This window comes from Apteryx rowi, unplaced genomic scaffold, assembly GCF_003343035.1.
Source record: "Apteryx rowi isolate R43461 unplaced genomic scaffold, aptRow1 scaffold_39, whole genome shotgun sequence".
In the NCBI taxonomy this organism is placed as follows: domain Eukaryota; kingdom Metazoa; phylum Chordata; class Aves; order Apterygiformes; family Apterygidae; genus Apteryx; species Apteryx rowi.
Window position 1 is genome coordinate 358,230 of NW_020450418.1, and position 14,530 is coordinate 372,759.

Here is a 14,530-nt window from a genome sequence, read left to right on the forward strand (position 1 = left end):
GCGGGCGGGCAGGTCTCCCTGAGGAGAACCGCCCTCCCTCGTTCGCCGCTCCTCTCCACGGGGGCGTCTTCGACAAGGTGTTTTTTCTTACAAAACCCCAGGAAAATGGTGAGAAGGTAGTTAGGTTAGAAATACTTGGCTTGTTCTCTTCCTGCGGCCGCTGAGGTAATTATTACAGGCATGAGGAGCAGAAAAGCCTGCCTGAAACCATTTAGTTTGTTAGGCTGCTCTTTTTTAATGGTTATCCGCCTTTTCAGTTCTGTGTGAATAATGACATAAAACGAAGTGAAGCAAATAACTGGTAAGACCTGAATGTCTTTTCTTGGATAAGGCGGTGGTTTCAGATGTTACGCTTGTGTGTGAAGTCCTGGCTGCTCTGGCGTTCACAACTAACTAACTGACCTCAGATGTGTCAGCCTGTGTAGAGGTAAGCTATTCTTACCCTGTTTTCATCCCTGGATCTCAAAGTTCTCTGCAAAGGTTGTTGCCTTGTTTCTTGAATGGGGAATTTGAGCCACAGAGAGTGGGGCCATTTATTTATGGCACTCTTTTTGTTGCTGTCTAACTTCAGACATGCAGGTTGGGAGTTTGAGTACCCAAAATTTTGAGGCTGAAGTGAATTACAAATACTGAGGACCTCTGCAGATCACCATTTAAATGATAAAATCTGAGACAACCCATTTTAGAGGGCAATGTTTTGAGTAAAGAAATAATGCTTAAGGCTATACAACAAATTAATAGCAGAACAGGAATCTTTCAGCTTCCATTTCCATGTCTGGTGGTGTGCAAGATCAAAATTTGTAGCATAATTTGATTTAAAAAAAAAAAACCTTTGAAAAAAGTGGTGTGTATGAAAATCTCTCCTCTGAAGAAATATATAGAATTCCAAACAATATTTAAAACCTTGTTCTTGGAAGATTCTTTCATTCTAGTTACCACATAAGGTTCTCTTGTGCTGTGGATGGTATCTGTTGTTCTTTCAGTTTTTTGGAAACAATTTTGTTATAGCTGATTGTATTCCTTAAAAAATTTGTGAAGTGAATGTGGTCTGTGTCTGACACTGAAAATGGTGAAAGTTATAGAGCTGTGACTAATAAAGAGCATGCTGACGTGGATGGGGACAGACAAGCACGTGTTGGGTGTTGCTTCTGCTCCTCACAGGCTGGATGTAATCCCTTCTGGAAATCATAAAGCTACATTAGTCTAGTAAAGTATGCAAACAGCTCATAGGATCATAATGTAGTTCAGGCTGGAAAGGACCTCAGGAGGTCTCTAGTCCAATCTCCTGCTCCCAGGAAGGTCATCTTATGAGATCAGATGAGATTACTTTATCCTGAAAACCTCCAAGGATGGAGCTGGCACAAAATAAATGATAACATTTTCACTGAGAATCTGGTCAAAGAATCTTCAGTGGTTTGGCTATTAAATAGGTTAGGTTAGATGGAGAAAAAAGAAAGCAGTATGAAGCCTTTGAAAGGAGAGCCCAAATGGTCATGGTATGTGTGCCCATGGAGAAGGACTTTTGAGGGTCTCACTGAGACCAGATGGCCATGGCTGAAGTGGAGGTCCTGCAACGTGTAAGCAGAGATACAATGTGATTTTGAGAGGCTGTGGCCTCCACATTTACTTGGTTATTACTTGAATAAAACTGAAYATGTGCTTAAGGGTTTTATGGGTTGAAATAAATCAATTAATTATTGACATAATCTAAAGCCCTATCAAAATAAATTTCAGGTCTTCCACTGACTTCAGTGAGTTTTGGTTCTTGGTGGTGKTCCAGCATTGTTTCATGTAAAGAATGTGGTAGTAGTTGAAATTTAATAGCTATATTTAGAAGCCAAAGCTGTGTCTTGAGGAAAGTCCAAAGGTTCTGTATTGCTTTGGTCAAAGGGATCCATTTGCTCAGGTGGCTGTTGCCCCTTGTTGGAGAAGGGCTGTGATCTATGACTTATAGTTGAAGAGTGAATTTACAAGTGCTATAGCCCTGTCTTCTAACAAAAGAATAACCTGCTTTTATGTAGATTGAGGATTGTTCTCCTGTTTTTTTTGATCTTCTGAATAAACAGCCCCTTTCTTAGAAGGGAAACCCCAGCACATCATAGTCACTGGCCATATTCCCTTTACTTAGCTTCAGCTCATAGGCACCAAATGAAATAAGCATTTATGATGAATAGTATAGTAAAGGCATCAGTCTGTCTTCTGAATGCCTGTACTGGCTTGTAGATGGCAAAATCCCTTTCTCTGTCTGGGATGAAATTGTACCATCTTTTGTACCACTAGGTCCATGTTTGCTAGTTAGGTCATTCCCCAGCTGTGATTCACAAAGACCTTACTTTTAGGATTTAGTGCTGAATTCCACTTCTACAGAAAAACATCTCACTATCTGCTTACCTCTCTGGAGACCCTGGCAGCCTTTTTTGGGAAGTAGGATATAGTGCATGATGGCTGAATAGTTTCGTTCTGGAGGGAATGGCAAATAGAAGTAGAATATTGGGAAAGTTGTATTTGAGTAGTCTTTTCCCCCCAAACGGAATATGCTGTTGAACATGCTCTTGTGTTGTGGGGTGTTGAACTTTTTTTTTGTGGCTGATAGCATGTGCTGTTATGTGTTATGGTTAGATTTGTGCTGGCTGAAAGCTAGGCAAGCCTTTCTTGTTTATGTCACCATAACAAGCAGAAACAATGCAAGATTTGGTAGCTTGTTAAAGTTAGGAATGTGTCTCCCATCATGGCTAGGACTGTTTGTTCTCACTGCAGTTTAAGTGGAAAAGTGGCAATAAACTGGCTGTCAGTACAAAGCAGGAGCTGTAATTTCCTATGACTCTACCAATCAATAACAAAAGCTTTGCTCTTTTAAATTATTTCTTCAGTGAGCAGCCTCTGACCTAATTACACTGTAAATGATTAACCATGAAGATTTGATTTATAAAACTAATGTTAGAGGCCTACAGTGACTTTGTTCTAATATCCTTTCAAATCAGTGAGAATGGTCATAAAAATCACTGTGATACACAGCAGTGGCTCTCAATACAGTACATAATGCACTGTAAGCTGATAAAAAACAGCTACTGTTGATAAAGTAGTTGGCAATGATATTACATGCGAAAACCCTGTAGGATATAGAGTTCCAAGTGGGCAATTCTTTAATTTACCAAAATCCTAGTCATCAGCTGTAGTATGTTATGTGCTTTGCTTTAATTAGGCATCAAGTAGTGGTTTCAAGTCTTGGCTTTGCTGGATTGCCAAAAAAAAGAGAAACTGTTACACTGAGTCCCTCAAGAGAGTGAAAGAAGTCAGCTGAAGCCGCGAGCAGTGTGAATGAAACTTGTGCTCTGTCGTTTGAATAGCTGAATCCCCTGCGGCTGCAAAGGGAATTCTCACTGGGCATTTTGGAGTGCTGTATGTTTCACTTTGGCCTGTCAATATGTTTTTTAAATAGCAGAATAAATTGTGGCTCTTTTGGTTTCCTGTGGCTTCTTTCCACCAGTTAATCTGAGCACTTGTACTTGTCTTTATTAATTTCTTACTTCTGTTAATAGGAAAAAAGAAGAGGTGGCTCCAGTGACAGCAATTTATTTTTCTGAATGGACTGTTAAGATGTTATCCTAGAAGTGAAAATGATACTGAAGTGTGAGTGGTGAGGGCTGAAATGCTGCTTGTCTCAAATGATTTAAGGCCAAGCTGTCCACATGAAGCATAGCCAGATGTTGGCGATGGAGCAAGTCTGCCTCCCACATTTGATGGCTGCTCCAGAAGGTGTTGTGCTTTCTTCGGGTGTGAAATTTCTCGGGCTGTTAAGTGTCTATATAAAACATGTACTCCCCATGTGACGATTTTTGATAGATTGCATGCCCTGTGGAAGGAAGCTACTTGGCTTAGCTTCCTGCCCTTTTGGGTGGTCCAGAAAGTCTTTGTGTTCAGATGACTTCACAGATGGGAATTATGGCTGGCTTCACGCGATGGGAGAGGTCCTTGGCAGCTCTTCCCCTCCTTGGCAGGTAAACTGAACTCCAGAAGTTTGCTCTGTTTCCAGTGAAACTGACTGGTTAATAAAAAGTGTATGTAAGCTGGGAGATTTCTTTTTCCCCCCCCTATTTTGTATTGTTTCGCACTTTAAAATTTCTAGTCAGGTGAAAAGGAGAAAGTTTTTTGACTGTTCGCTTTTTGCTTTTAGAAATTTGAAAAGTGTATTCTCTAATATAATGAAAAGTATAATTCCAGTCTCTGATAGTAAGCAAGATAAAGAACACATAGAAAAAAAGTGGATTTTCAATGAAAATTGTTGTTAAAATAGGATGCTACTGTTTCTCAGTGACTCTGTAGCAGAAGTCTTATGTCTGGAACATCACTGTTGAAGAATTTAAGGAGATTCCCTCATTCAAATCTGTCTTTATAGAGAATGAATTTAGGGAACTCAGCTGAAATTTACATACAAGTGAAAGAGGATTTTGATTGAATTAAAAAACTCAGGAATAAACCATGTATGTCCAAGGGTTCGTCAAGTTAGGTAATTCAGTGTCATTTCTCAGATAACTTGCTCTCAGGAAAACCCTCATGAAGTTAGAGGTTGCGTTATTCCATGAAGCTGAAGGTGAGCCCAAGTCCGTGTTGCAGCAGTTCTGTTACTGAATCTTTCTGAATCATTTGGTGTCTTTTTTCCCTTTATAATTTGTAAGCAGCATTCTCGATTTTATCTCCAGGCATAATTTATGAGTCAACAGAGACTGAAAGGAAATAGTACTTGGGGCTGCCCAGGGAGGTAACATGAGAGGATGCTGCTGGTGCCCTCTTTGCAACGCTGCACTCGTTACGCCTGTGCTGTAGTCGTCTGTCAGCACAAGGGAACACAAGCCTCATCTGAAGCTTAGGCTTGGCAATAATTTGTATGCTTTTGAATGAAAGGCACATGTTTTATTCAGAGGATAAGGTCTTACCCTGACTGCCTCTAAACTGGAAAATGCCTCCACTCTATCCTTTGGAGCACTGAATGAACTGGATCCTTTGATTTCGATGGGATACTCCAGAGCGATTTGGTCCAAGCACAAGCATAGTCCTAATATGACCCAATCCTGCCTAAACCCAGCCTACTGGTGGGTGAACTGGTCTGCTGAAATAAACAGCAATACTGACGGAAGCTGTACTTCCAGAAGAGCAAAGGCTTGCAGGGCCAACCCCTGCTTAGTTTGATTTAAATCTGAATTCCAGTCCATACCCAGGGAATTCTGTATAGCTCCATCAAGTGAGACGTCCATCCTGGCAGAGAGCTCGGGCTTTTATTGGCAGCATGGCTCTGCCAAAGCTCAATGGATTCAGTTGAGTTCTTTTCAATGGTTTCAATGGGTTTTGGTTCAGGCCCAAAACATTCCTTTTTTCCTCCAATACCCATTTGAACTTTGAATTTAATTCAGCATTTTGAGGAACAGTCTGTTCATAATTTAAATGAGAAAATACATCTACAGAGAGAATTCTGTGGAAATACATTTGTTAATCACTGTGGTCAGATGGGAGTTGTATTTTAACTAGTTATATGGTCCATGAAATATTAGATGGGAAGGGAGTGTTTAAAAAAAAAAAAAAAAAAAGAAGTTAGATTGTTTCTCTTCTGCATCAGTATACAATTGCCAGGTGATACTGTAAGTCAATACTTGGCATAATTGCTGTGTAACCTGGCCATTTCAAATGCAAACAGTGGATTAAGAAAGTAATGTAAAACAGTTGCTATAGTACCAGTGTTTAATTAACAAGCATAACAGGGTAAACTAAATCATCTGTTTAAAGTTTAATTTATTGTTGGTAAGCTACCYGTGAGATTATTATGAAACCCCAAATAAGCTTCCCATAAGTCTGTCATCCTTTCCTTTTTTTTTTTTTTAATTGTTCTTTCTTTTGTTTATGGTAACTCTGTCTAGCAATAGAAATTTGACCTGAGTTATCCCATTGAAAAGTATGTAATAGAGTGGCATTTAAAGCAAAAGGAAACAAAAGAGACCTGTCATTGTATAATTTATCCTATCTAAAGAGCCCATGGGTTAATATGATTATATTATGCAATATGTATCTGATTGTATAAATTTTACAAAATTGAACTGATTTAGAATATTAAAAAATTAAGCCTATTGTCACCTATATTGTTATTAGTCCTGTTTTCCAGAGAGTGAAGTAAGATAAGGTTGTGCTAAGAACTATTTAAAAATGTATCTGCTATTTTGGATGCTTAAATTTTTGTGTTCAACTCATATATCTTAGGTTTGATTTTTTTGGAAGCTCCAGCCTTTGGTAGATGCAATGATTTGCCTCTACTGGCTTTTCAGAGATGCATGGCATGCCCAGGCTTGGGTAGAGCAAGGAAGGGCCCCCACCTCTCGGCTCTCTGATTCTGCATGCTTGTCGATCGTACTGTTTTCACCAATGAGTAGAAAGAGAGACGCAATTTTTTCATTCTGAATTGTTAGATGTATGCATTAAAGAGAATCTTTAGCATATTGACATGAGACCTGGAAAAAAGTTGAGAGGTTCTTGTGCTTGATTTTGGGCTCATTTTCATTGCTCTGAATATGGGTAGGACTTGAGCACCCCTAAATTAGGCGCCTCTAAAGGGGAAAACTTTAAGCAGAAAGTGGTCTAACCCCATGATTCTGCTCACTAAAACAATGTATTCCCAAAAGTCTTTTAGATTGAATGACATGTTAGAGCAATTGTAGTAGCAGGTGGTTGGTCTCTAAAATTTTGAGAGCACTTTAGGCAAAGGATTCTAGGTCCTTAGTTTTGACCTGGGTAGGTTAATTTGGACTGAATGATGAGTTCAGTGTCTGTGTTTTCTAAGCTAGCGGAGGCTAGGCTCTTGAAAGAGAGCCATTACTTTTTACTACCCAGCTGTCTTCTGATGTCCTAATTTTGATAAAGACTCTTTCTTGTCCTTTCAGCATAAAGCATATTCTCCACAAAAAGGTGATTGAGCTGCTGAAAGGATGGTAGGGATACAGATGGACAGGAGAAGGCCCCCATGTTCCTTTCGGTGTTATCTTGTCCTTATTGTGTCTTTGCCACTCGCTGAGCGTGACAGCGGTAGTGTGTCAGGCTTCTCATTCATGCAGACAGAAGGGTGTTAGAGATGAGCGTGCTTGTTGGCCTGTTGCACAAACTCTTCGTTTCTTGCAGAGTGCCTTTGTTTTTTATTTAGTTTGAGCAAATCAGTCACATGCAGTAGATCTGATGTTTTTTAGTTAAATGTAATAGCTGTATTTAGAGGACAAAAGTGATCTTTATCAATGACAGCTGCACTTCAGACAAACTGCTGACATATGCTAACAGCCAGCAAAAGCATACTGCAATAACATATGCTTTGTAGCCTGTAAATGCAACAAAAGTTGTGAATCTTACCCTGTGCAAATTTTGTGCAATTGAATTTACAAATATTTTTGTAGGACAAGCATTCTTGGTTGTTTGTTTAAATAAATACTCTAGAATCACTGTTGTGTTCTAATAAACAGTCCCTGAAGTAGATAGGATGGTTCTTAGTCTCTGTCATGAATTAATTTTCCTGTGTAGTTTGTGATTTCTGCCACTTTAAAGCCAAAAGGAAGACTATTTACAGGCTTTTGTTCATTGAAAAAGTAGTGGTCGGCCAGGCAATATTTTAACAGTCACTTAGCTGAATTATAGTTGAGAAAGTGATTCAAAACAGGAAGGAAGACTTGTGCTTATTTTTAGACACCTGGAATTGAAACCACTTGGTTTCTGTGTTAGATGTTCCAAGGGATGAATTTGATATGTAGTTCTTGTAATGGTGGGAATATTAAAGAGGCAAGTGCCATAAAAAAGGATGGAAATACAGATACTGAAGGATGCTAGTCTTCATCAGAGCAGAGATTTGCACCCAGGTTGATAACATATATACTAATTTTCAGACCAATGAAAATGTTATGGAAACTGTGTCATGTCTTAGAAGTATTTTTTGGTGCTAGAAGTTTCTGCTTAAGGTAGATAAACTGAAGAAAGCAATTTTTTTGGACTGTTAGTTCTACTTTGTGCTACACAGCAGATGATAATGACTGTGAGCTGCCAGTGAAAACCACTGGAAAATTCCTTTGTGTATATGAAGTCTGATATATGATATGCTTCTGGCAGGAGATTGGACTAGGTGACCTCTGGAGGTCCTGTCCAACATAAGTTATTCTACAGATCTGTGCTAAAGCTGGCAGAGACTTCATAGCTGCCTTATTCATCACTATTTACTATGCAACAGAAGGAAGAGGAGTGCTGGACACATCAGGGCAGTGGAAGGAGTGAAGCAAAGCAGGACTTCTGAAAAGTCTGTGTCCCTGGTGATTAGCAATATATTTATGTATTTCTGCCAGGATCAATTGCAGGGGAACCACAAACCTGGAATCAGCTCCTGGTAGGCTCTTCCAGGAATCTGGCTCCAAATTCTTGATGGCAGTTGATGCTGCTGGCCTTATACTAACCTGCCAAATTTCCAAGTTTCTAAGTCCTTATGGGAATTGTTCTTGAATGAGAACTCCAAAACTGGGCTCTGTTTAAAACCTGTGTCTCATAGGGCGGTACGCTGTTTGAAGCTGCATGTTCCAGTGGCTGCTCTATCCTATTTAAAGTCAGTTATTTGTGATATGAATCTTCATAGATCAATGAGATGTTACTTTTACATAATTTAATGGGCATTTATCTGACAAAATACTGGGCATGAGTCTTCAAGACAGGATTTTGTGCAGCAAACTATTGGGTAATTCTTTATAACTTCAGCAAAAAGTAATAATTAGGCTGTCAAAAGGGATTATATGGCATCTGTATTGATTTTATTTCAGATTTCTTGCAACCTACAACAGCCTTACAGACAAACACTTGGCTGGATATTTCAGCAATAGGAGGATAAGACGACATCTGCAGAGATCAGGACTGGTGAGATTGAAAAGTTTCCTTTTATTGCTAAATCAGAAAAGAAGAAAAGAGTTCTGTGTTCCTTTTAGTATTGCAAAGACAAAACACTGATGGTTGCATTGTTTTTTATACAAGAGAGATAGGTTGCCATTGGTAAGAATTTGACCAGCTAGCCAAACACATGAAATTACACTGTGCCGCATCAAGACCGCATGATCGCATTGTGACTTGGAGCCAGTTTGTTTAATCCAAACATTACCGACTCACTGCGTTATCATCATCAGTGTCAGTCAGCAAGATACCACAGGGCCAAAGGGGTGGTACGTAAGGCTGTGCTACTGAAATGAGATGGCAGGACAGGTAAAACTGAGCTCCGTATGTTAGTCCATGTGCAAAGTGGTTTTAAAGACACCAGTGACAGCTGAGGAAACACTGTAGCTTGTTACTGAGCACGTTTCAGGATCAGGGTCTATGGGCCACATGGGGCTATAAAGATGTCCACTCGTTATTGAGAGGGAGTGCAGGCTGAGGGTGGACGATGATACCACATGTGTGTTATTGCTGCACAGCCTAATTTGCTTGCACCTGTGCTGCAGCTTACACTGTGCCTCTGGCCTGTCCACCTGCCCAGAGACAGGGAGTGTGGGGCTGTCTGCCGCAGTAGTATAGGAAGGAAAAGTTGGAGATTCCTGTTCCCTAATATAAGGCCCTAATCAGCAGCTGCCTTTAGCACCCCAGAAGCATAGAAAGGGTAGGAAGAGCTGGTTAAATGTTCCAACAGAGAAGCTGCAGAGACTTTGGCAGAGAAGTTGTGTGTTGCAGCATTGCCTTGTGCTGTGGGTTCCCCTCCAGCATCTACCCCCAGTCCTCAACAGGACCGATAGGAATCTGTAGTTAAATGGTGAGAGAAACTCCTGCTGAGAAGCGCAGATTTGAGGACGTGTAGAAAGCCTGTTCTCCACACCCACAGCCTCCCCAAGTATCACTAACTCCCTGCCCATACTAGTGTAATAGTATAATGATAGTGGCATACTGAAAGAGGTAAGTGATACTGCCCATAGCTAGTATGGACAAACAAGGCACTAATTTCATGGTTCTGTTCATGCTATGAATGAGACAGTTCTCCTGTCTAACACACAACTCCATATTAAACTGGGAGTTTATTGGATTTAGCCACTTATCTACAGTGGTGGGAGGAGATGACATAGCGCAGTGTATGTATAGGATGAAACATTTCGGCAGGGGAAGGACAGCATATCTTCTAGTGAACAAGAGAGGACTTCTGGAGTTGCAGCAATTCTCTAAGTCTACTCCAAGTAGTATTTGGAGTAGACTGGAATTCTGGCTACTGGGGGACATGAACTCTGAAAGACTTATAAAGATTTATTTGAAACAGGAACTGTGTCTCTTCATAATGCATGTAATCCCCTTATATGATGCAGTGGTCCTAATACTTACATTTGTGGAACTGGAAACAGTGGCTGACATGGATCGATGATGTATGTAAATATTAGCCTTAGCGTAGCCCTGAGCTTGTGGCAGTTTCAGGAAGTCATTATGTATGGCACTATATTACTACAAAGTTATGCTGATAAGAAAATGTTTGTGTCTCTGCTTGTATTTCACATCTAGACAGAAGACAATATTTCTTGGAGAATTTATGATAAATTCAGTATTTTTTTCATACTTCTGTTTGCTTTTTGGAGTTCTCTGCAAAATCTCTCTGTTTGTAATTATACAGAATCAGATTGATTCTCCTGAGATTTATAAACTGTGAAATCTAAGCTGTAGCTTGTGAAATTAGTGAATTTAGCAAACTCCAGTTGCATCTTTGTCTCTAGTAGTGCTTTAAATAGCTTCAGTTTTATTTCCCAAAAGTGTTTATTGGGAAACTGAAGGATTTGGTAAAGGTGGACGTGTTGAATATGTTTAAAAATACTTAGCACTTCTTCTGAGGGTGGCTCTGTTTGGCAGGGGCAGATGCAGCCCTTACACAGTAGGAGGCAAGTAGTTAATTCCCCTCTAGTGAGTTCGGCAATGGCACACAAGTAAGGCTGAGTCCTCAACTGCTATAAAGTGTGACTGCTTCTCTCCTGCTCTCTTCAATTGGCTGGCGGGGTCCATGGGGTGAAAGACACTACAATTCTGTGCTGGGAAGGTGGGTTCCAGCAACCTGACAAGAGCAGAGATAGTGGATAACTGGGGAGAGAAGGTCGTCCTCCTGGAATATTGCGCTGTGTTTAGGCATACTTTGTTCTGTCTTTTCCAATTCTCTTTCCTTGCATTTTGTTTGTTCACGGCAGATCTCAAAGAGTGGAAGAATAATATCTGAGAAAGAATACCGGCTAAATGCTATGAGGAGGGATCACCAAAAATATGTACAGGAGTGCCTGGCTCAGGCCATATTTCATAAGGTCCTTGACATGGAGGTATGCATTTACCAGTGATATGTAAGTCTTTTCAGATACTTTCCTACTGACAGTTAGTGGTTGTTAACTAGCACTGGACTGTTTTCTATAGTTGTGCCTGGTGTTCTCATGAAAGGCGCTCTCGTGCTGGAGACGGACTTACTGTCTTTGTGCTTGAGGACCCCCCATGAAATCTCCACTGGCATCTAGTTGTCATACCATACTGTCATTGGTACATATGCCGTCCTGGTCTTGTCCTAGTGGTTCACTTGCTGGGCTTCTGCAGTCACCTGAAGAGTGGGACGATAGGCTGGTAGAAGTCTGTGAAGTGCTGCCAAATAAGCATTCTCTATAGGTGGAAACAGTAGCACAAATTGCTGCACAGGAGAGACCAGACCTAGTAGTTTTACTGAATATTGATTGCTTTTAGAACTCATTCTATCAGATGCTACATCTTTTGTAACATATGCTAAGCCTTGGCATGAGAAAGCTCAGTACTGAGGAGATGGTGTTCTTACAGGCCTCTCTAGGGCACCAGTCATTATAGTACAAGTGCTTTCTTACAGATTGTATTGCGCTAGTTAAAGGTAAGATTTTCTTTAGTGTTTTGCTGCCACGCAGACAAAGAAGAGGCTGAATAGTGTGTGAGAGAGGATCCTACCCTCTCTGCTCTATGTTGGGTGAGTGGTAACCATGTCTTTCCAAAAGCAAAACTTTTGTTTAGCTATTGTTTTCAGGGGTGATCCAATGGGCAAATTGACTTCAGTATGTCACTGGGGAACCATGGAACATCATGTTCTGTTAATAAGTGCAGGGTGTCCCAGATGGCCTTGTTTCATACCTGAAGGATGAGCAGTCCTTGGAGGATGAAGGGGTGGAGGAAAAAGTACTGTGCTACTGCTATAGTTCAGGAGTACATCCCTCCTGGAATAAAGGTTTGCAAGAAATCAGCTGGAGCTCTCAGAGTTACTCAAGCCCTCATCTGCTCCTCTCCTTTTTCCCCAATAGATGTAGGCATACAGTGACTGCAGAGCAGACAGTGGTAAGTGATTACTCCAAAGAGATCATGTCACTTTGAACGGTGATGTCATATGACAAATACAAAGGTTACAGCTGAAGAAGTGTAGGGATGACAGCTTTAGGGATCAGACTGAATCCACCTGTTTTTTACTGCACACAAGAGTAAAACTAGTTCAAATTGATAGATTATGGGACGGGTATTCACAAAGCTCATTTGTTTGAAAATTTTTTGAAAATTTTTTGAAAATAATTGAAAAATAGTTATATATCTTAACTGAATACAAAGTTTGGGCACGTTCCTGTTACATATGAATTGCATTTTTTAAATATAAGAGTTGAGTTGGCCCCTATAACTTTAAAAATGCTCAGTTGTTCCCTTGGCAATGCTAACATACACAGGTATAATGCAAATGGATTGAATCAGTATTAGTTTTATGATAGGCTTCAATGAGGATAATGACCAGGGAGCAGGCAAGTGATAGGCAGAACAGAAGCAAGTGTTCTGGTGTTCACTGACATCTCATTATGGCCATTGATGAGATTTCTCTTTCTCTCTCATTGATAGCGTCATCATCAGCTGGAAATAAAAAGGAAACTTGAAAATTTTGTGAGGAAGGAAAGGGTGCAAAAAATCAAGGTAAGACTTGAGTGGTACTGACTACTGGTGGGACACGGCAGTCTTGTTCTGTGTTAAACAACAGCCATAATGAGTCGGGCCAGAGATTCATTGAGCCAAGTATCCTATCTCCAACAGTGGCAGATGCTTATGGAACAAGAAAATAAATAACCAAGTAGGGGATGATCCTGCCCCAGGATACATGTCCTTCTTCCATCATCCCACAATACAGGGACTCCCATGAATGTGTCTGATTTCTTTTGAATTAGACTTYTGATTCTGCAATGTTCTTGGTTGTGCAATTTAATTATCAGTTGTGTGAAATAGTACTTCCTTGCATTTCTGCACAATAATTCATTTATCTGCTGTCTAATAATGCTGTTGGATACTCCCTGGTTCTTATTATGAAAAAAGTTAGTAACTGTTCCCCTTTTCCAAGGCATTCATGTTTTTAAGCACCTTTATCGTAATCCTTCTCAGTTTTCCAAGCTAAAGAGCCCTAGTCTACTGAATTTTTCACACATGAGCCAGTCCAGGCTTCTCCTTATTGTTGCCATTTTTTATACTTTTACTAGCTCTACTATTTCTGTTTTGAAATGGGGAACCAGGACTGGATGAATAATTTAAGATATGTGTGGCAGTTCTTCTCCTAGTAATTCGAGACACTATTGACTTTTGACTGCTGTGGAGCATTGAGCTCATATTTTCAGTTGTTTGCCTCTCCAAGTGTTTTTTAGCAGAACCAGCATGTAAGTAATGAAAAGAGGTTTCAGCAGTCTTCACTTTGGTGTCGCATAGTCAAAGCTTGATTCTGTATTTGTTAGAATCGGGGAAATCCCACTGAAGTCAATGGTTCTTCCGACGAAGTCACTTGGACTCGTGTCAGAAAAGCTGTTCTCATCTTGGCTGAAATACCCTCAACATATTAGGAGCCTGCACACATTGGGAAGAGTGCACGGAGAAGCGTGCTGCTTCTTTGTGCAGTTGCAAAAAAAGTCAAATATTTTTAAGTTTAAATAATACATTTATGAGCAATTATCAGCAAACAAAAGGAGGAAATYTTCATGAAAAACCCTGATCACTGTGGTAATCGCAAAAGCATTCTGCTGCTAGAAAGTCACCACAATGAAAGTACCATAGTTCCTGTGGGGAAGGAGTGTGACTAAGGCATCCTGTCAAAGGATTCTACACTTGCATAATTTTGGAATGTAAACCAAAACTGCTTGCTTCAGTGAGTAGCGTAAGGTAGGCGCTTGTAGATATGTCGGTATCTTTGGAGTGATGCTGCACTGGAACACAGGAACCTGGCTGGCATTAGCAGTATAATTTGATTCCTACCTCATATGTTCAGTGAATTTGACTGAATAGCCAGTCTAAAAGGAAAGGCCAGATGTCTAAGCAAGGGAGGATGAGAGACTTAGCTATCCATTTGCAGAAGGATAGCCAGCCCACTGTGGAGCTTTTTAAAAAAAGAAAAAAGGTAGAGGGGGCAGCAGTCAAGGCAAGGAAGTGGGAGGTACAGGAGAGCCTTCAATTTAAAAAAAATAAAGAGACCTTCAGTCAGACCAAGAATTGGGAGATGCATAGAAAC

The 14,530-nt window shown here is 40.3% G+C and overlaps 1 protein-coding gene across 1 annotated transcript in view; it reads left to right on the plus strand.

Moving 5' to 3' along the window:
* ERICH3 (glutamate rich 3) overlaps positions 1-14,530 on the plus strand; it is a 56,496-nt gene that overhangs the window by 5,604 nt on the left and 36,362 nt on the right. Inside the window, exons 3-5 of the mRNA XM_026074479.1 lie at positions 8,823-8,916; positions 11,199-11,324; positions 12,889-12,960. Coding sequence (XP_025930264.1) covers positions 8,823-8,916; positions 11,199-11,324; positions 12,889-12,960 — 292 coding nt within the window. The remainder of the gene's footprint in view (positions 1-8,822; positions 8,917-11,198; positions 11,325-12,888; positions 12,961-14,530) is intronic.